The sequence below is a fragment of the Micropterus dolomieu genome, linkage group LG04 (assembly GCF_021292245.1).
Source record: "Micropterus dolomieu isolate WLL.071019.BEF.003 ecotype Adirondacks linkage group LG04, ASM2129224v1, whole genome shotgun sequence".
Taxonomy (NCBI): domain Eukaryota; kingdom Metazoa; phylum Chordata; class Actinopteri; order Centrarchiformes; family Centrarchidae; genus Micropterus; species Micropterus dolomieu.
The window spans coordinates 15815338-15836841 of NC_060153.1; the positions used below are offsets into that span (position 1 = coordinate 15815338).

Below are 21504 nucleotides of genomic sequence, written 5' to 3' on the forward strand. Positions count from 1 at the left end.
TCAAGTGACTAGATGATGTGGAGGTTGAACAAGTATTTTGAGAATTTCAATTCTAAAATGAGATCTGAGAAATGTTCAAAAGTGACTGAGAAAAATTGTATTGTATTATACAATACTGATTTATATGAAAAATTCATTCATACTTCAAAGATAAAAGTTTTAAAAGTGTAGGTCAGTGTGTTATGAGTGACAATGTATGCTTTCTGAGTGAGAATTTTTGCCAGTGTTTTGGTTGAACGAGTTCATTTTGAGACTGTGTTTTAGTGGTTTGAGAGACTTTTGGAGGTGAGATTAACTGTTTCAAAATTACTAATTAATTTTCAGGGAATAAGAGTTCAAATTATTGCCTAGTCACGCTTTTTTAACTGTTGGTAATGCAGACTGTGTGAAGAGTTTTGAAAATGTGGCCTCAGTTTTGACCATTGCATCTTAGCAACTGAAAAAAAAACTGTAAGAGGAAAAGGTCAAATTGGCTCAACCTCGACAAGCTACAACACTGAATAACTGCTTCCATGTTAATGCATCAAATTAACGATCCAATAATATAATAATAGTTACGCTGACAGGTGTCATTCTGCATAGTGAGGATATTTAATGCATTCAAGGGTTTTGTATTCTTCCAAATCTGTCCCTGTGCAGAGTGTGAAGCAGCAGGGCCCTCTGCTGTCACGGCTGTATATCACAGCACTGCGCCTTACCAGTGCTCTCTTCCTATTGGTCGCTTTCCGCCATGTGACCAAAACACAATCATGGCGGCCTCCGCTGCAGTCCGGTCGAGCATGGGACTGACTTTCAGACTTTCTCGAGTTATACCGGACTGTAGCACATGTCCCCTCTACAGGTTGAAGAGCTGTGTGGGCAGCGGGGCTAATTTACAAAGGAGGGCTTCCGTTGACAACTTCCGGACGATACGCCGACACTTGCAGACAAGTATGGGTGAGTGGTGCAGTTGCTAACATCTTTAGCCCTAATCAGGGGCTGGTTCTTTTCTCCAGACTCTGTGTCCGATAAGAAGTCGTAAGAAGTTCAATTTTGTCTCGTACCAGCGTTTAGGTTATTGTTGATGCCAGCAAATTTTGGCTTACAGGGGGTTGAATGATATCATCAATTATTAAAGTCATTTTCCGCTCACTGAAACTTGTGTAACTTCACGTCAACATTCCCAGATTATGAAACTTTGTGCAGCAAGTCAACCATCCGTCACATCCGGAGCAGGGAGGAGGAACTGGTATCACCGCTGACGGCAGAAACACTCACTGTCCTGTCTGTTTTATTAAAGGTCTTTACCACAGTGAGGAGGGGAGCTCCACTGCAGAGGACCCAGATGATGTGTAAGTGGACTAGAGGCTTTTATTGTGAATTGATATGGTGTTCTCAATTGGTGTTAATCAATCCACACCTATTATGATCAAACATTGAATATCCAAGTCACAGGAGGCTACATTTAATTTTCAGGGAACAAGAGTTCAAAATATTGCTTTTTTTTGCACACTTATCATATCCTCAATATTACACTGAACTCCAAATAAAAAGTTGGAGGTACTCTAAACCAGCAGCCTACATGGTGTGCATGCACAGCATTTGAGAGAAAAATCTGCAAAAATTAAAAAACTTAAAAAATATTCCGTAAATATGTGGTTGCTATGGCTCTGGGATGCTCCCAGTAGTGGGTTAATGAGAAGCAACACAGTCTTACCAAGGATGAATAGCGCTATGTAAAGTCCATTTACTATTTACAAAATAATAATAGTAATTTATATGCACATAATCTACCCCCAATACCCATCAGGCTCTGCAAAGACTATTTATGGACAGAGGACGACAACTCACAAAGCTGCACATTTCTCCATGATCCTCTCACGGTGTGTTTGAGCAGGAGTTGTGTTTTGCCCGACACTTACCATAACAACACCATGTGTACCCACATTAGTAATACAATTTCAGCCCTGATGAATAGCAGTACTTGGTTGAATGAAACATTTTCAAAACCTTACTAGATAAACTTAAATGTGTGGTTGTTCTATAAAGCTAAATTATTGTGAACTGTTTAGGGTGAATGTGGTATATATAGATCGGTCTGGCCAGAGGATCCCAATTAAGGCCAAAGTGGGAGACAACGTCCTGTATCTGGCTCACAAGCATGGAGTTGATCTGGAAGGTGAGCATTTACAGTTAAATATTTAATTGAAGCGTGATTTTAAGACCTGCTCATTATTTCTGCTTCTTTCATTTAGGAGCCTGTGAGGCTTCACTGGCCTGCTCAACATGTCAGGTCTACGTGAGTGCTGCACATTTTGACAAACTGCCACAGCCTGATGAGAGGTAGGTCAGCTACAGATTATATCTTGCTTCACTATGATATTTGAATTTTAACAAATGTGTGTGATTAGGTGAAAGGGAGATCACTGTAAATGCTAAAAGATATGTTGGCTCTCTAGGGAGGATGACATGCTTGACATGGCGCCCATGCTTCAGGAGAACTCCCGGCTGGGATGCCAGATCATTCTCACTCGAGAGCTTGATGGCATTGAGTTCACCTTGCCGAAAGTCACCAGGAACTTCTACGTGGACGGCCATGTTCCCAAACCTCACTGAGAAGAGGCGCAGATGATAAAGAGGTGGAAATTAGTGTGTTGCTGCATTGCCCTTTGAGTGTGGGAGCGATCATGTAGAGATGCACGGCTAGGATAGCAAAGTCAAGTAAAAGTCCGTAGCAACTCCCAAGACTCTTGCAGACTGTAATATTCCACAGTTAACCAATGACAGGACCGGCCAGCAGACGAGATCAGGCAGTTTGGGACACTATATGAGTCTCACTGAAGGTAAAATGAATGGTTATAACAAAAAACAAACAAATCCAAACTGTGATGGTTTAACTATGTATGTATTTATTTGTATGAAGCATTCTCAGGCCAGCATTGAGACACCATGCAATCTCAAACTGCTCTTTGTTAGAACACCAGGCGATTTAGAGACATTCCACATGTGTCTTAAACATTGCAGAGCAAGTTTTAACAAAGTTCATCATTGTGTCATTTAATGGACCATTCCTTGTTACAGCTCATATACGCACAAGTATCACAGGATGATGTTCAAGTAATTTCTGCCAGTCCATCATTTTCACTCTGACTCATTTGTCACATATTGTATGCATAGCATTTCTTTATGTACCAAGTTCATATGTAGGTGTTGTGATGGCTTGTACCCACTCACTATAGTGAGCCCTAAGTCATAAACCACTAAAGAGACTTCTTCCAGACACAGAAGAAGACATATATTAGAATGAAGTACATTTCAAAGGCTAGTGTTGCCGAAGCATAAAGGGTGGGCTTTTAACAAAGTAAATCAAAATTTAGACTGTTGAAACCTACATTTCATTCACTGAACATTACGGAACATTCAGGTGAATTGTATTTCAAGTGTTGGTAAAACAAAATGCAGTTAAAGCACTTCTGGTGCCAGTGATTGGCTTGATTAGTTGATCAGGTTCACGTGTGATTTGATCCGGAGCAGACTGGAGGTGGAGACATATCTGATTTGAAGCAGGTGAGCTTCATGTTACCATGTAATAAGTTTACCACGTCTACCCTTTTACTTGTCAAATCTACTGTACTTGTCAAACTTACGCACACATACAAGTGAACTGTGTATATTATGTCTTAGAAATTACAAATATTTAAAATTGTGCAATAAAATTGTTTTAAAATTATTTTTGAATGCTGCTCTCATTACCCAGAAACCTTCAACACTTACTGATTCAAAGGGGACAATAATGATTCCATTGTTTTATCTAAACTCTAATAACCAAAGCTAGTTCAGTGCATGATTAGCAGGTGGCCATTGTTGGTAAAACCTTCATTTACCAAGTAAATGGCTAAACAGTCATTTGTGTTGTTGCAAAAAGCGCTTTGCAGCAGCTACCAGGTGAAACTGGAGTTTGGTGTGGGGAATAAACGTTTATTCCCCAAAAGGTGTAGTCTAATTTAGCAAACCAAAAACACCCGCGCAAATCGTGCTGGTCCAAAACACCGCATAACAACTAGCTCCAGCGGTTTGAGTTCCCGGCAAGTTGGCACACTTCATTTAGCAGATGGTCGATCTGGAGATGTAAGGTGAGTATATCAGCAGTAGTAGGGCACAGCAATGGCGGTTAATGAGCGGCCTGTACATTTTGAATGACCACATTTTGTGTTGAGTTCTCTTCAGGTCCAAATGATAAAGGTGTTGTTAGCTGTAGAGGCCAAGATATGTCAAAAACTGACAAAGACAAGAATCATCAAGTTCATGTTAAAAGTGTGAATACAGGTCCAGTTGAAAGATTAGTCAATTGATCAGAATATGCGATCATTTAATGTATGGGCTGCTTGCAGTGAGCTCTGATAGATCTGCATTAAACCACAAGCAAACAAGCTGTATGCTTAGGGATGCCTGTAGAGTTAAAACAAAATCAAATCAGTTGCTAAAAACTACACCGACTTCCATGTATACGATTAAAACGACAATCATATTTTGGTGGACGTGTTTTGGATTACTCGAAGTGATAGAAATTTGAGCAAATACAGGTAGAATAATAAACATTATCATCTGTTGTGTGCACGCGATCTGGTTCTGCGCACGCGACAGTCGAATTCTGATAGCCGCGAAAACCTTCGACATTCTAGAACGCTACAACATTGTGCTACATTTGTGTTCTAGAACACATTTAAAGTCCATTGGGGGCTCGAGGTTTGGTTACATTTCATCTGGTGAGTTAAAAAGTTACATTTTGGTTAAAAAAGACCTCTCGTTCTTAAAACAGGAGGCTTCCTGTCATATCTGTTTTCAAGGGAGATGACAGCTGGAACTAATTAGCCTTTCCAATGACAAAAAAATTACAATATGCTAGATGATTCCCTTAGCCCATGTAGGCTATGATAATTTTTTTTTTGTGTGTGTGTGTTTTTTTTTTGTTTTACATCACTGGATGTCAACAGTTTGGGAAAAAATGTTATACACTGCAGCTTATTTGCATACACTGACTTATGAAGGTTAGCTCAATTATAGGAGCTGTGGATATAAATGTAGCTCAAATGGTGAAATATTCTGTTGCGCCAATGTTTGAAATCCCATACAGCCTCTAGAATAGTGGTTCCCAACTTTTTTAACTTGTGACCTCCTTAATATGAATATTTACATTCCACCTCCAGTCAGAGTATACATACTGTTTTATATAAGGGGGGGCATTTAGTTGACTGAAGAGGTAAAACTCCTATCTTTTACCAGAAAAGCAAACATTAGAGAAATGTCTGAAAATAAACATCAATATTTGGATTTTATTTTATTATATTATCTGTAATCAACCTCTTAATGGGCTACCCTGACGACTGATCTAAATGCTCTTTGTATTTATGATGCAGACACTGCCTATCTATTCTATTTTCCAGCTGGACCTAGTCAGCCTTTCAAATGACAAAAATAAATAAATTACACTATGCTAGATGATTCCTGTTAGCCCATGTAGGCTATAATAAGAGAACCTTTTCAAAAAACTTTCCCAAAGTTCATGGTGTCAATAGCCTAACATCCCTGGTTGTCCAAAGTTTGGCAACAAAAATGTTAAACACTGGAATAGCGCTACATTATCAGCTTATTTGCATACACTGGTAGCTTGTGTAGGTTAGCTCAATTATAGGAGCCATGGATGTAAATCTAGCTCAAATGGTGAAATAGTCTATGTTGTGCTGATGTTTGAAATCCCATTTAGCCTCTAAAATAGTGGTTTACAACCCGTTTAACCTGTGACCTCTTAATATTAAGCAATATTGACTTTCCACCTCCATCAGGATTTGGATTTTAGTTTATTATATTATCTATAATCAACCCCTCGGTTGGAGACGACTGATGTAAACGCTCTTTGTTTGTATTTATGATGCAGACGCTGCCTCAACATAAGCACAGGACCAAGGACACGAGCTGCCTTCATCCAGGGAAACCAGAGCACAATGGAACATAATCCCTCCCACTCAGCACTCTTCTATCTTTTCCAAGAAGTTTCCAAGCTGTCGTCTCCCATCCACAGCAGTTTCCTGGACACAAATTCAACCTCCACATGGCTAAATGAGACTTCGATGCAAGGTCCTTTCATAGTTAAACAAGAGGAAGAGGATGCACATTCGTTTCAAATCTCTAGTAGTTCCTGCCAGCACAGTTTGTCTGATATGTCGCCTCGTATTCAGATGAAAAAAGTGATGGAGGAGAGTCACAGCAGCAAGGTCACAACTTTAGTTGATTCGCATCCTGAACGCAACAGCCCCTGGAAAGTACTGAGTATGATCAACCTGCAGTGTGAGAGGCTCCTGCATCACAGTGATGTAGAGGAGTCAGACCCAGTAACATCTACCACAAAATTAGGCCATTCAATAGCATTAGCATCGACTGCTACAGCAGATGGAACAGAGCAGGGAGTTGGAGGTGATTGTGTAAATGTCAAATGTACTTTGAGACCATCTTCTCTTATCTATGAGAGACAAGAAATCCCAGCCTGTGTTAGCCTTGTGGAAGATGTGAGAGAAACGGCCAGTAGTTTTAAACCACAGTGCCGTGTAAAGGATTCCAAGGTGGGCTGCTGTGTTCAGTCACAAACTGCTGAAAAAACAAAAACAAAGGAGGGCAGGTACAGTGTTAACAGCCAGTTTGAGTGGAACCAGGAGTTTAGGGATTGTTTCTCCTCTGAACAGGATATTTTGAATGTACCCTTCTCTGAAAATGCTTTATCACCAACTCACATCCACAGTGCATCCCTTAATACCCAGCTGACTTTTAATTCAAATGAAGATGCATGTGTAGTTCTGTCAAAGCCTGCACTAACACTAGACCACAATGCAAACGTTACTTTGGCTACAGAGCCCTCATGTGACACCCAGCTTCCCCCTCCATGCCCCATCATGCCTTCTTCACAATCTGTATCATTCTTATTTAGCACTACAGGGACACATCACTCAACCTCAAAACGAGATGACAAAATCACAGCATTGAAACCAGAAGGTACACTTGCTCCCTTAGAGGAGACATCCCGTTCTTTTGCACAAGTTAAATCCTCAAGCTACCATGATGAAACAAACCCTGCACCTTCTGCAACATCAAAACCAGAACCCAGGCCAGTGCAAAAGGAGGAAATTGCTCTTCCGTGTACCCACCAGAGGAGAACCAAGACTCCTAGAAAACAGCCTTGTCCCAGCCGGAGTGCTGATATCCAAGACCCAGACTTCCAGGGAGTGACGTTCAGGATGGACACGGAGCTGGACGACAGCAGGGAACAGTGTCGGCTCCTCATAACTTCAAAGTACAGGTAGTGACAGTTTCATTAATGTTTTATTTTTTTGCATGTTAAATTGCAAGTTAAATTCACAGACACACACGTTATTGGCGTCTGCCGCTTGTTTACCCATCACAGCAAAGAGCTCTGCAAGAGTGTAAGAAAACCGAGGCTGAGGACACGGGCGTCCCAGAAATTCCTTAAAGCTAGCAGCTCGGACGAGGAGAGCGACCCGATGACTAGTGTTTCCAGTGAGTAACACTCAAGTACACTCCAGCGCTGTTCAATGAAGCTGTCAGTTTATGTTGACATTTTTACAGGCTTTCTATTGACAGCAATACGGATCCCCTGCAATTTAAACTGATAAACTGATTCATAATAAATATATATATATATATATATATATATATATATATATATATATATATATATATATATATATATATAAAATAAAATAAAATTCAGGTCACATCAATTTTATTTATAAATCTATAGAACATACAACACTCTTCATCCTCACTCCCTTTATTTCGAGGAGGAAAAAAATAAGTTCCTCCACTAGAGGACACCACCACATCAAAACATGTGACTTGACAGCTTGAAAGTGGTGAACATTTGAGGAGTATTTAAGTAAATTGTTGTGTAAACATCCCAAGACCATAATGGGTATCAACTAGTTCCCTTGAGACCAAGAAATGGAATAGAAATTACAGCATCTTTCAGCTTTACCGCCTGTGCCTTGAGTCACTGTATTTCCATCGGCCTCAGCATTAAATTCTTTCCAGTCATTTAAAATCCATTGCTGTGATTAGCAACTTTCCTCTTGACACAATTTATTATTTTTTCTAATTTGCACACACTTCCCCTCTGGTCAAACAGGAACATGAGCAAGTTTGTATCTCCAACATTCAGAGACCAGATGGTCAAGACTCTTATCTGTGACACCAGCCAGAAATGCAGCCTTGCTCTGTATGTTAGTGATTAACAGGAAAATGCCACATAGATATTACAGTGAACTTCTACACTCAATTTAGATAAGAATGTATAGTTGTACACTGTATCTGTTACAAATTAGAACATCTTCTTGCTTATTGCTTTCAGTTGTATTTTTTGTTGTCATAGAATCACATCACAAATTATATAATACTCCTCCAGCTCATACTGTAGAATTAATCTTATCACTGAAATATAGTGTTAACTTACAGAAAACATTTGTTTGCTTTGTTTGTTTACTCTAACACTAACTAAGGATAAACTGAAAGTTATTTTCTGTTCACGAGAGTGTAAAGTCTGTGCATCATGCTGCACCAGGAAGACCCCCATGTGGAGGGATGCAGAGGACGGGACCCCACTTTGTAATGCTTGTGGAATAAGGTAACTCATTAACACTGCATGGCTGAATATGATAAAAACACACATGAAGCTGTGTACAAGGGCTGATCTATTAGATTTCTTGAGGAATCTAAAGCCACATTTCATTTTAATGGAATTTAGTAACCAAATTTACATTTAAGCAGACATTCATAAATATGTTTTCCACTGTTTCATTTTCCACATTGGTTGTAACATTGAGGTCCATAATTATTAGTCCAGAGAATTGATTGCTTGATATGAACAATGATTTGTCCATGAAGTAATTAATTACAGACAAATTATAGTTTGTGGAAAACTAGTTCCAAAATGTAATTCTGTACGTGTAACATATAGGCTTAGACAGCTGTTGACTGTATATCATTTTATCCAGTTGTTTGGTTTTCCTGTCATATTTTTCAGAATATTTTATATATATTTATAACAATGAACAATTATCAGTAACGATAGTCCACAGACTAATACAAACAACTCTATAAAATTACTAACTACAGACTCATGGACAGCCACATGCTGAAATCCACTAAAGGTTTAAAGTGCAACACTCAAACAGCTCTGCTGTTGGCTTATTGGCACCATTGGTTTTCATTAGTGGAAGTCCAAATTTACTCCTTCAGTTTCTTCAGTTGTATTTGTGAAAGTGTCAAAAGATCTTGCAGAGGTGTACTAAAGTAAATTAATAGTGTGTACTCACAGAAGTCTCAATATATGTTACACAAACTTTACTGCTCATATGAGACACATGCTGCACATTTGCAGCAGAGGATGACTATATGAAGCACTCGGTGTTAATGTGTTGATTGCCTTATGTTGTCTGTTTCATAATCTTAGCCTGCAGACAAACACATATTTGCTTCTGAAAATGGAGACAATGCTGAATCAGTGTTGCAGTGATCCTGAACAGGGACATTTCAAATATACATGTCGTAGATAAATACCAACTGTTTCTGAAGACTGGACAAAAAGTATCTATTATGATAGCTCAGTTTTAAAAAGAAAGGAGTTTAATCACCACTGTATGCTTTTTATTTGTTTTTTTTTGTCTTGACTTTCGAAGGTATAAGAAGTACAGAGTGCGCTGTGTCAACTGCTGGCATATCCCTAGGAAAGAGGGCAACTCCAACTCATGCTGCCTCAAGTGTGGAAACTTCGTGAGGCTGACCTCAGCTCAGCGGAAACACACCACCTAGGGAACATGCATAGAGCAAAAGGTTTTTATGTCCACATGCGACAACGCTCTCCACACACACTTGCACACAACAGTTCTATTACACTCTGTGCTCCCTTAGTTCTTAGTGCTCTAAAATTCACTTCAGATGTGGATGCAAACATGGAGGAGCAGAACCAGCTTTTTACATATTACTTGACTCAGAGTATTTATATTAGTTTCACTGCTACAATGTTGTACCTCCGGCAGTAGCTTTAATTCCCTTGATGCTGTATACACCAGGAAAAAAAACAAATGGTTAAAGAAAACCCAGATAGGAAAATCCTTGTAAAACACTTATGGATGACAATGTCTGAAACGATCTGTACTGTAATCTTTGCTGCTCTGATCCTCTTTGTGCTGCCTGCTAACCTGCACGTAGCGTGTGTGACAGATCTTACTCAGTTGTTTTCCTCTAAAGAGGGATACAATATTTTGCACACATGAATGGCATACTGAAGAGCTACTATAAGAAGTAGACATTCAGAGAGTTTAGTCATAATTGTTGACATTTTCCTCTAAATAGCTTCAGTGTTGCTTGTGTATAATGGTCCGCAGTGCCAGATGGCTGCGATAGAAAGTTATTTCTGTACAGGACCAAAAACGGCAACCTGAGCTCGGCGCTGTGTTCACTGTTATTAACTGCGAAACAGTTTGCTTCTCTTGACCTTGACAGCGAGACTTTCTGCTAAGTTCAGTAGCTACACATTTATTTGGACAAGTTCAATGAAGGTATTTATTTTGTTGTCATTGTTTGTAACTGTGGTTGTTTTTTTGGGGGGGGGCTGTTTTCTCATTGTTTATTTGTGGTTGTTGGTTTAATTGGTGCACTGATTTTCTTTTGCATTGCTGTTTTCTGTGGGGGGGGGGGGGGGGAGCTTACATGGGTTTGGGTCTGTATTAAATTCAGTATAAAACATCCAATTTGTTTACTGGTTCTTTTTTAGATACAAAAGTAAGGCCTGCACTTGATATAAATCCCCTACAAAAAATGCAGTGACTATATAGGATAATAGTTTCAGAGGGGTACACATCGCGTTAAACTGTATGGAGAGGTATAGGGAAGAATTGTTCATTAATGAGACTTCCCACAGTTTCCTCGGCCCACCCTGCAGTACAGGCCCGTTCGCCAAGTGGGTGGCCTCACACGAATTGATACAGTGCAGCTATTATTTCAAAATGCATTACGTCTTCCTCTTATTTGAAACAGCCAGCTAGAGAGAGGGAGAGAGAGTTGCCTGTCTCACAATGTGCCAAACCATCCGGTGATGAGGAACGCTGAAGGAAATGAGCGTTGCTCAAGCCAAGAACATAAAAGATAGAAACGAGCTCAATAAAATGAATGTGCTTGCTTCATTTTTACATTCCACTTATTTCAGTCCAAAAAGTCTCACCTGCTGGGGTCATTTAAACATCAACATGTAACATAATGAACAGTGCCGGAGGGTAACATTTACTCAACTACTTAAGTACCATTTTGCAGTAGTTTGAGTATCGTCTCAAATGTTTCAATGGCAAATGTACTTTTTTTTCGATTCCATGTATTTATCAGCTACAATAATTTGCGGATTATGTTTTTTTCCCCCGGACAAAACATGATCAGCTTTCAAAATATGATTAATTGCTATACATTTAACTACCCAGTGGTATATAAAAGTGGATCCACAGTGACCAACTACAGCATTAAAAATCTGCTCACAAATTCATTCATTCAAAGCATGAATAATCCAATAATATTATATTACTGGAAACAGACTGTTGAGGGGCCACCTGCATAATGATCTCTTATTTTGCTTTTGCGCTTAAGTTAGATTTTGAATAGGGCTTAATTCTTATGTATTTGTACAGTGTGTTATTGGTAGCTCATCTAAATTCTATTCAGTGGGAATCATTTTTGAGCCAATAAACTGAGCCCGTAGGCTTCAATTAAAAATAAATGAAGTACAGCATACCTATAATATAAATGAATCTAGCATAGGAAAGAGCATTCCTAATCTGAAGCTCCAGCTTTCATTCAGAGCTCATTGCTTCATGTTTGAATCTGCTGTTTGATGAAGACGGACTGTCTGCAAAAGGAGGAGGAGAAAGTTTAGATTGGGAGGCTAAAAAGTCAAAGATGCAGTCAGCTTTTTGTGAATGAAAGAGGAGAAGGGGGTCTGCGACAGGCGCTAATCTCGCCTGTTGGGGCCGCCCTGCCACCGGACACTCTGGACCATGACCTTGGACAGCAAACTCATGGAGGACACTGACATTGACGTGGAGGGACAGGCAGACTGTGGTGCAGATGCGAAGAACACAGGGTTGTCAGTGTTGAGTAAGGAGAATGCCGACTTCGAGCAAAACGCTTCATCCTGCACTCCTGAAGTCCGGGAGGAGGGAGACTTTGCAGACCGGGTACGGGACGGTCCAGGCAGGAGAGCCGCCTCGGTGAAGCCCCCGTACTCTTACATCGCACTCATCACCATGGCCATCCTCCAGAGCCCAAAAAAGAGACTCACCCTCAGTGAGATATGTGATTTTATCAGCCAGCGCTTTGCGTATTACCGGGAGAAGTTCCCTGCGTGGCAAAACTCAATCCGACACAACCTGTCTCTAAATGACTGCTTTGTGAAAATGCCCCGCGAGCCTGGGAACCCTGGCAAAGGAAATTATTGGACCCTGGATCCCATGTCGGCCGATATGTTTGAAAACGGGAGTTTTCTTCGGCGGAGGAAACGCTTCAAGAGGCAGCATTTCTATTTGGGAGCGTTGAAGGAGTCCAGGGCGCTGGAGCGCAGCCTGCTGCCCGTTTTCCCTCTGCTCGGAGCGCACAGGATGGGTTCTGGTCTCCAGGGTCCTGATTTGTACCACGACCTGGGCATAAGAAGTCGTTTAAGCTCCCACAATAGTCCCAGTATCCCGCCTGTAAGCAGCATCATACCTGCGCTCTCCTCGCTCCTCTCCAAGAATTTCCCTTGTCTGACTTTTGAACATTTCAACCCGGGACGCTGCGCCGCCGTCCCATCTTTGGCTCCAAACTCCTCGCTCATGCCTGCTGTCTCGCTGCACGGAATGATTCCCAGCTACGCTGTTTCTCAGCTGTCCAATTTCCCCACTGGGATCATAAAAGTTTCATCTAATTTAATTTAATGTCGCCTAATGCTGTCCGCCTGTGGTGAACTCACGGTGAGGTGAACTGAATAGTCTTCCTCTCGGCCTGAGAATAAATAAATGGTACATTCTAATACTACAGGTTTGAATGATGGCCTACTCTTGCAAACAGGCCACTATATTTAGCCAACTATGTGCTTGCTAGAAGCAAATGTTTTTGAATAACTGATATTTTACAGTTCTCTTGGAATAAAAACGTGATTAATTGACTATTCTTGTTTTTTTTACGAAATTTAAGACTTGACATAAGTGAACGATTTGTAGGAACTGAAGCGCAGTATAAAGTCAAAGAAAAATATATACAAAAATAAATTTATTTATTCTATAGGACTATTCTAAATATCATTTACACAATACAACAAATTATACAATAATAATAGCAGCATTTTGGCGTTTTAGTGTTATTATCAGAACGAAGAAAATTAAAATAAAGTAGTAGCCTAGGTCTATAATAAATAAAATGGTGATATAGGAAATTTAGAGCCACTAAAAGCCCAATCTCTTAGGTAAATGGGTATATTGGGTCAATTTATCCCATAGACCTACGGAATTGCTCTAACGTACCTACACGTGTCTGACTTGAAAAATAAATGGATATTGTTTGTTGGGAAACAATATCGTTCGCTGCATTTATTTAGGCCTAGCTGTGGATGATTGATGAGCATTTTTATAAGTTTAGGGATGTCAACACAAGAGGGCACAAAAGATCTGAGCATGTGCACATTTTCCCTTCCTAGTTAATTGTGCTTTTAGGTGTGTGTGTGGGCCTCCTTTAGTCAAAACAGGGCCTTCATTTTACAACACGTTGGTCTTCTGAGCCTCTGCAGCCTAAATAAGTAGCACATGACCGCAGCAGTGTTCAGCATGACTAGAAAATACATCTGATCATCTGACCGTCAGGTATTATTACAAGTTATAACTGTACCGCTGGCATTTATTGATGTAGGCCACTTTTTTTCCTGTGTGGAAATATGAGCGGCAGTATACGTTCGCTTTTGGGGAGGAGGATTATTTAGCAATACCACAGCTGAAAAAATACAGTCATAATTTTGTTTAATTACAGTAGATTCATGAGCAGTAAAGCGTTCTTAAATTTTAAAGGTAAACTAATCATGATGCAGAATGGCTTCTTTTTCAGAGTGATGCATTTCTGTATAGTATCACTGTTTTAATGTTGTAGCTTCCAGTGGCTTTAATCTGTTAGTTTATTCTATATAAATACATAAAGCTCATTATATAGCGTACTGTATGTTTTTCAAGTAGATACTTGAGGGAAAAGTACACAAGGTATAGATTACTTATATAAAAAAAACTTTGTATCTGTGAGTTTATGTGGGTGTGTTGCCACACTGGACATAACAGATGTAGATAATAAAAAAAAAAGGAGCAGCATCATTGGGTAAACAACAATTTAAAACAAATTTGAATTTAATGTTGTTCTGCTTTCCTGCAGTGTGGTCAAGTCCATCATTGCAAAATAACGTTCCTCACCAGAGGAAACCCACAATTTATAATATCTAGTATGATAACCAAGCAGTTTCTTCTATTTTACAGTCTTAAAATTGACCTTTTATTGAAAACGTCTAAAAAAAATTTGAAACGCTTGAAGGCGCAAGAGCATTTATTTCAGTCTGTCAACATAAGTTTATACATTTAAATGTACAGTTTTACATGTTTTAGAGTCATTTTTACAGTACAATCTTGCTATAGACCCCGAGACCCTAAAGGCAGGAGAAGCGGTTGACGATGGATGAATGGATGGATGGATGAATCTTGCTAAAGAGGTTGGAACAATTCCTGCACAGTATTTAAATGGATCCACTCCAGAAGAACACTCTTGGTAAATGCGTGGAGGAAATCTCTCCCAGGATCTCATAGCAGAGCAGGTCTTCTGCCTTCTATTGCCTTCCACCTAAATAACCCCTCAGGGAGCAGTTTGCTTTTCCTGGTGCACACAGTCATATTTGATTTTTATTCGATTACAGTGCACAGGCACATTCATAGTCCCGTTTACCCTCTTTGAAAAAGAGAAAAAGACATATCTCCATGAAGTGTGGCCCATTAAATTCAGTCAGTGATGTGTGAGCCAGAACCCCTGAGCCCTGTGACAGGAAATATGATCTATATTTGAAGAAAGTGGGACCCCTCTTCAAACACTTTTATCGGACAGATGACAGACCCGTATACCAGCAGAGCCACCCATGAGCTCATAGTTGATCCACATGTTTGTACAATAAGAGTGTACTGAAAGAGTGGAATGGTATAGCAAAATTATGGAAGTCCATTTCCACCAATAGAAGAAAATAACTAGTCATGTGAAAAATATCCTCATGATAAGTCAAAATTATTAGACAAAACGTGAAACCTTTCACTTACTGTCACATAATATTGACTTACCAAAAGCTGCACAAAAGTACTTATTTATCATCTTTTCTTGTTTTTTTTCCTGGCGGAGACGGGCTTCCATACAAAAGACAAAGTAAATGAGTGTAAAGCTGCGTTCACACCGATAGCGAATTTAATATTTGCCTCGCTTTGTTCGCGTGAGTTTGACCGCTGGACATTTTGAGTGGTCTCACACACGTTTTAAGCGAATAAATGCAGCCCGCGGATACTACAGCTATATGAACACAAAGTAAACCCTTGGCTGTGATTTAATTGCAATAAACAGATCAAACTGATGCCAAAATAACTACAATATGATGCCGTTTTGTTAGAAATATGAATTCATACTTTGTCAGGTCTGTCAGCAAGTCAGGAAGACGACAGCTTTTAAAATACGTGTTTTCTGAATGGAGTTCGAATCGATCAGGGCTATGCTATGCTAACCTGTTCACAGTAAAGTACAACGACAGCTGGAATAAAGTTACAGACACACATTTTCTAAACTCACCAGGTAGTTCAACTTCCTCGCTTTCTTCTCTTCTCTCCAGAAAGCGAGTCCAGCTTTGTCCTGTTTTTATATAAAAATTAAGTAGTAGTCCAGCATCTGACGCTAACAACAACAGTGGAACCGGATGTGCACAGAAGCTAGCTGCCGACAAGCGCGAGTGAAGATCAAGTTGTAATTCCAAAAACTAAAGTAAAAAGCTAATTTAATAAAACCAGTTAACTATGACCTCCTCCCGCTGGTAAACGGCGTAGTTGTTAGAGCAGAATTCAGACTACTACGGGTGTTTATTTCTCCGAAAGCTGCAGTGCTACTCCCCGTCCACTTCCCCGTTCTTTAGCAGCTCCCCGTCGGCCAGTGGATTGTCATTACACTGCTCGCCTGGTCCTCTCCAAACAACGCTCCGAAGCCACCGGTGACGTTTGGACAATCTCACCGCTGATAGGCTTTCGCAACATCGCTTCAAGCGAATTTCTCACCCAAGTTGAAAAATTTGAACTCGCGCAAACCAGCGAATTGCGCGACAAACGCCTCATTCGCGCCGCCCGGAGCGAATTCGCAGGAATTTGCGTCTTTGCATTGACTTTGTATTTAATCAAGCCACCCAAAACGCTAGATTCACTTTCGGTGGGAACGCACCTTAACATCTAGAAACTAAAAGTCCTTGAGGTAGAGAGAGAATGACAGACGAATGTAAGGTCAAGGTGACAATCCAGTTTATTTCCACTGACAAGCTTTCATCCAAAACGCTGCTATCAGAACTCAGCTCTCATTCAGAGGTGTGGGTGTGTGAGTTAAGGACAAATGTGTCCAATTATAGTCGGGCCTTGAAATTAAACCACAACAAAAGTAGAAAATGAGAAGATTGCATTTTTCCAGCTGTGTTTAGCTTCCAAACAAGAGGACACTGACAGCAGCCAAAGCAGAGAGCCGGAGACATGATGTAATCATCTCAGCCGCAGTCACCCATTAACTGATCCAACACATCTGAGAATTTTTCTTTGTGTGTCTCTGTGTTTTGTGCAATGAAGGGGCTTTTTTACCACACATCTCCCAAAACACTGATGTTTCTTGTTCAACAATTGACAGAGGTGGACCAAGAGCAAACACCAGGACTGCTACAGGCTCACTGATGTTCTTTGATGAAGGGACATTTGGATTCAGTTTCTTTTTCTTTTATTCTCCTGAAACTTATTCCTGGCATTTGTGCTTTTTTTTTCTTGGCATCTTTCCCACCATGCAACACCTAAAGTCATGAGCTAAAGGAACATTTCACCCAAATGACAAAATGTGATATACAAATGTATTTTATTTCAATTAGAGTTTATTTTCTGGATAGGCCACACAGTACAAGTCTACAGCCATGCAGCTGTGAGCCTGTACTTAGGCTCAGTGCTAACATCAGTATGCTAATATGCTCACAGTGACAATGATAATATGAAGATATTTAACCACATGCTTGAGCATAGCATTAGTTCATTAGCATTAGCTCACTGGAATCAGCTGATTCATTCATACCTTATTAGTCAGGTGGCTGCCAGTCATATTCATACACATCTACATCATAACCTGTCAGCTTCGCACATAAAGGTCTTCAGTCCTCTTCAAGACTGCCCTAAGATCAGGTAATAAAAAAGGACAAACCTTGAGGCCTTAAGGTCTTTATCTCTTCAGTTGACATTGTACATATTTCCATAACACCAGAGTTACAATTATTCAAATTACCACAAACCAGGTGCCTCATTGTGAATATATATGTCGTGTTAAGGTGGGATAGTTTTCGAACAAAGGATAATAATATAAGTGTCATAGTTGTCTTTGTTATTCATTGAAAACAAGAAACAGACGTTTCACTCACTTTTAAATCAATAAAACACTTTTCGTTGACTAATAAGTAAACCCACTGTGAAGGGATTCTTTACATCATTAATCCTAGAAAAGCCATTTCATTTGCCTTCTTGTCTCAAGTTGTGGTTTTACAGGGAGTTGACTTTGATTGGAGTCAGTGTTGTGTATTTCCATTGAAACCAGGAAGGCATACCATTGCCTGGCCCAACAGCAAATGTGGCCCAAATCTTAATTTCAATTTGTGTGTCAGTCAAATCAGTCAATTCACTCCAACGTTGTCCGAAATCCTGGCTCTTGATGTAGCAGAGACGGGTCCTATTGTCTGAGTGTTTTATCTGATACTGCTCTGTGATTGCGTCCTTAACACAGATGAAAAACAGGAAAAGTGTTTTGCTGGTTTTCTCATAAACCAGGCAGGGGTTCATAGGACGGTACCCATCAACATGTGCCTCCTTCACTGGTTTGAGCTCTGACCACCAGATAGGATATTATTCAGAGATGTGTCAGTAAAACAAATCAGTTTTGATGCAGTTGAAAGTTAAACAGAATATTTACAAGTAATTCAGCGATGAAACAATTACTTGGGATGATTGCCTCAATCGTCCTCACATCAGAGCTTTCCTCCTTCTTCAGCTTTCCTGTTTTCATGACCAGCATTTCTGTGCTGGAATCATCTGAAGTCTTCATCTGCTCTGCAAAGGCTAGAAGAGTTTAATTTTTTCTCTCGTAGAAAAGAGCAGGAATCCTGTAAACTGCATTTTTACGGGATTTAAAGACCTGATAGACCTGACATGAGGGGTTTTCTTGCTCATGACTGTTGTCATGTAATGTGTAAGAAAGGAAGAAATGCAGCTTCCTCTTGCTGAGGCTTATATAAGACTGGGTGGTGCAGTTTGTGAATGAGGGAGGGGTCTTTATTTTTCATTACAGCCTAAACCTCACAAGCAGGAATCCTGTATACTTTGGATTTAAAGACGGTATTTGTATGTCTTCATATAACAATGACTTGGGTATTTGTTAACCACAGTTATTGTCTGTGAATAGCAAAGATGAGAATCCACTTCATGGCTGGAACATAGTCAGGTTTAATAAAAGGTGGACTACTATTTGACTGTATGTTATCATTTATTATATTTCAGGACCAAACTGCCATCATAGGCTTCAGTAGGCCTAAATGTAAAATTACAAACAGAGTCAGGGTTTGAAGAGACAAATCAATACAATAGAGTTTATGTTCAACAAATTAGTGATGTTGTGTTGATGAATGACATCTTCCCTCCCACAAATGCATGTCACTGTATTTCCATTGAAAACAGAAAGTAGTTTTCTGCTGTTCTGCTGTAGACAAATACTACATTTACATGAGCAGTACACGTGCAAACCACTTGTTACAAATGATAGTGCCAATACAATTTGAAACACAAGAACTTATCATAAAAAAGCATGCCCCCTTTAAGCACATGAATGCATACAAGTGTGCAATATGTATATATTATTTAGATAACCAATAAAGCTCAACTAGCCTAATCCCATGCATTTGTTTTCTTGTTTAGATTCAATAAACAATATAAACTCTGTTTCAGTAACATCTTTTGAATTACATCTTAGAGGCATAAAAGACAAGTACAGTACCATACATGATTTTAATGGTCATTACAGCTAAAATCAAAATTGAAGCAGAATCAATACATTTGATGGATAGTAACTTAGATTGTAAATCATTATGCAACACTTTGAATATATTCAGTAGTCGTTTCAGTGTTATAATATTACTTGTAGTACACAACAGGTTACTTTACCACTTTAAGTCTCATATGAAGAAAAAAAGCCTATATGGTTTGTATTACAGAGAAAGGTGCCATATAGGAGTGTGCAATGTTTACAAAATGATATCTTGATATTATCTGGGATTTTGTTGACAAAAATAACAATAAATATATAGCACCCCCCATATGTCTTGTCATCTAAAAGCAATTTATTTTTACTCTCCAATGCCCTGCTTGACTTCATTGTAGCTAAAAACTACAGCGGCTATCTGCTCAGTTTCTTTCTGCTCCCCACACTCCATCAGACATGCAAACAAACCATCACCAATGTAAGCCAGGTCTGAGTAACCACTGGGTCCACTGTTGATGATCCAGGGTTTGCTCCATGCATTTGGGTTTTTTGGAGACTTATTCAGATACACTCCTAACTTAACCCTTTTGGCCTTATGACTTGGGTGGGTAAAGAGAAGATACTTGTTTGGATTCTGGTTTGGATTACCATCTGCATGTGCAGCTTCACTTTGAGCTGGGAAGGAGACCACACTTCCCTGACAGCCTGTACCTGTTTCCACAAGCTTTTTAGCACACGGGAGGTTGATAAAACTATCTCCGTCATAATTAGAAAGAGCTTCCAGTCGATAGCTTCCCTTAACACGGGCATTACAGTAGATGTAACTGAGGCCTGTGTCATCAGAAACCTCTGCTATTTCACATTCAAGTGACTCATCTTTAAGCATTTTGCCAAACTTCCATTTTTTATCAGACTCATCTCTATACAGGGATAGTGAATAGGAAGCATACTTTTTAGATTTGATATAAGCATAAGTTGGAACAATCAATCTACCACTCTCTGTTTGAATACCATGGCCTGGCCCAACAGCAAATGTGGCCCATTTCTTGATTTCATCCAGTTCGTCAGTCAAATCAGTCACTTCACTCCAATTTTGTCCGAGATCCTGGCTCTTGATGTAGCAGAGACGGGTCCTATTGTCTGAGTGTTCTATCTGATACTGCTCTGTGATTGCGTCCTCAACACAGATGAAAAACAGGAAAAGTATTTTGCTGGTTTTCTCATAAACCGGGCAGGGGTTCATAGGACGGTACCCATCAATATGTGCCTCCTTCACCAGTTTGAGCTCTGACCACTAGAAAGGATATTATTCAGATATGTGTAAATAAAATAAAGCAGTTTTGATGTAGTTGAAAGTTAAACTGTATATACATATATATACACTGTAAAAATAATTCAACAATGAAACAATTACTTGGGATAATTACCTCAATCGTTCTCACATCAGAGCTTTCCTCCTTCTTCAACTTTCCTGTTTTCATGACCAACATTTCTGTGCCGGAATCATCTGAAGTCTTCCTCTGCTCTGCAAAGGCTAGAAGAGTTTCACTTTGTCTCTCATACAAAAGAGCAGGAATCCTGTACACTTTGGATTTAAAGAGAGTTTTCTTATCTGTCTTTAGATCACAATGACTTGACTGTTTGTTGACCATGGTTGTTGTCTGTGTGTAAAATGCTCTTACAATTTATAAGAAAGCAAGAAATGCAGCTTACTCCTCCAAGATCAGCAGAGTTTGTCTGCTGGGGGTTTTCTGACTGGGTGGTTCAGTGTGTGAATGAGGGAGGGGTCTTTATTGCACTGAAAACGGAAACCTGTTGTCCAAACACTGATAACATTCTGCGGGTTGATTTCCTTCTTTCCTGTCCTTCTCTTAGTGATAAAACAAGGGAAAGCAAAGAGGAAAAAAAATATGAGTATCCACTTCATGATTGGAACATAGTCAGGCTTAATACAAGGTGGAATAATATTTGATTGTATTTTATTATTTATAATACTTCAGGACCAAACTGCCAGGCATCAGTAAATGTAAAATTACAGATAAACCCGGGTATGAGGGAGTGGTCTTTATTTTTTTTTTTATTACAGTTTAAACCTCACTAGTCATTTCTGAAGAAAAAAAAAAACTG

General features: G+C 39.6%; 4 protein-coding genes across 6 annotated transcripts; 3 read left to right on the forward strand and 1 right to left on the reverse strand.

Moving 5' to 3' along the window:
- The first annotated feature begins 710 nt into the window (after positions 1-710).
- fdx2 (ferredoxin 2) lies at positions 711-3709 on the forward strand. The gene is made up of 5 exons (XM_046047964.1): positions 711-936; positions 1280-1331; positions 2052-2158; positions 2235-2322; positions 2439-3709. Exons 1-5 carry the CDS (start codon positions 750-752, stop codon positions 2593-2595), a joined length of 591 nt encoding a protein of 196 aa, XP_045903920.1. The 5' UTR covers positions 711-749; the 3' UTR covers positions 2596-3709.
- Positions 3710-3953: 244 nt separating this feature from the next.
- Positions 3954-10727, forward strand: zglp1 (zinc finger GATA like protein 1). 3 transcript variants are annotated; one of them, XM_046047961.1, is made up of 5 exons: positions 3954-4112; positions 5915-7327; positions 7433-7545; positions 8575-8668; positions 9723-10727. In XM_046047961.1, the coding sequence occupies exons 2-5, from the start codon at positions 5982-5984 to the stop codon at positions 9853-9855; spliced, it is 1686 nt and encodes a 561-aa protein (XP_045903917.1). In that variant the 5' UTR covers positions 3954-4112; positions 5915-5981; the 3' UTR covers positions 9856-10727. The 3 variants fall into 3 exon arrangements, with proteins under 3 accessions (XP_045903917.1, XP_045903919.1, XP_045903918.1); XM_046047962.1 differs by lacking the exon at positions 3954-4112 and adding an exon at positions 4602-4745; XM_046047963.1 differs by lacking the exon at positions 9723-10727 and having other exon boundaries at positions 8544-8668.
- A 1344-nt stretch (positions 10728-12071) lies between these two features.
- On the forward strand, positions 12072-13232 carry LOC123969992 (forkhead box protein D2-like). The gene has a single exon (XM_046047825.1). The coding sequence runs from the start codon at positions 12087-12089 to the stop codon at positions 12999-13001; it is 915 nt and encodes a 304-aa protein (XP_045903781.1). The 5' UTR covers positions 12072-12086; the 3' UTR covers positions 13002-13232.
- Positions 13233-18935: 5703 nt separating this feature from the next.
- LOC123969890 (sialidase-3-like) lies at positions 18936-21076 on the reverse strand. The gene is made up of 2 exons (XM_046047657.1): positions 20805-21076; positions 18936-20671 (listed from the first exon to the last, which is right to left on the reverse strand). The coding sequence occupies exons 1-2, from the start codon at positions 21027-21029 to the stop codon at positions 19742-19744; spliced, it is 1155 nt and encodes a 384-aa protein (XP_045903613.1). The 5' UTR covers positions 21030-21076; the 3' UTR covers positions 18936-19741.
- Between the last annotated feature and the right edge of the window lie 428 nt (positions 21077-21504).

What these genes read in the sequence shown, in the direction of transcription:
- zglp1 (XM_046047961.1), top strand. Translation starts at nt 5,982, where the DNA reads ATGGAACATAATCCCTCCCACTCAGCACTCTTCTATCTTTTCCAAGAA. An exon ending in CTCATAACTTCAAAGTACAG is followed by an intron (nt 7,328 to 7,432) that starts GTAGTGACAGTT and finishes TACCCATCACAG; the next exon opens with CAAAGAGCTCTGCAAGAGTG. An exon ending in CCCGATGACTAGTGTTTCCA is followed by an intron (nt 7,546 to 8,574) that starts GTGAGTAACACT and finishes TCTGTTCACGAG; the next exon opens with AGTGTAAAGTCTGTGCATCA.
- LOC123969890 (XM_046047657.1), bottom strand. Translation starts at nt 21,029, where the DNA reads ATGGTCAACAAACAGTCAAGTCATTGTGATCTAAAGACAGATAAGAAA. An exon ending in CTGATGTGAGAACGATTGAG is followed by an intron (nt 20,672 to 20,804) that starts GTAATTATCCCA and finishes TATCCTTTCTAG; the next exon opens with TGGTCAGAGCTCAAACTGGT.
- fdx2 (XM_046047964.1), top strand. Translation starts at nt 750, where the DNA reads ATGGCGGCCTCCGCTGCAGTCCGGTCGAGCATGGGACTGACTTTCAGA. An exon ending in GCAGAGGACCCAGATGATGT is followed by an intron (nt 1,332 to 2,051) that starts GTAAGTGGACTA and finishes TGAACTGTTTAG; the next exon opens with GGTGAATGTGGTATATATAG. An exon ending in CTGCCACAGCCTGATGAGAG is followed by an intron (nt 2,323 to 2,438) that starts GTAGGTCAGCTA and finishes TTGGCTCTCTAG; the next exon opens with GGAGGATGACATGCTTGACA.
- LOC123969992 (XM_046047825.1), top strand. Translation starts at nt 12,087, where the DNA reads ATGACCTTGGACAGCAAACTCATGGAGGACACTGACATTGACGTGGAG.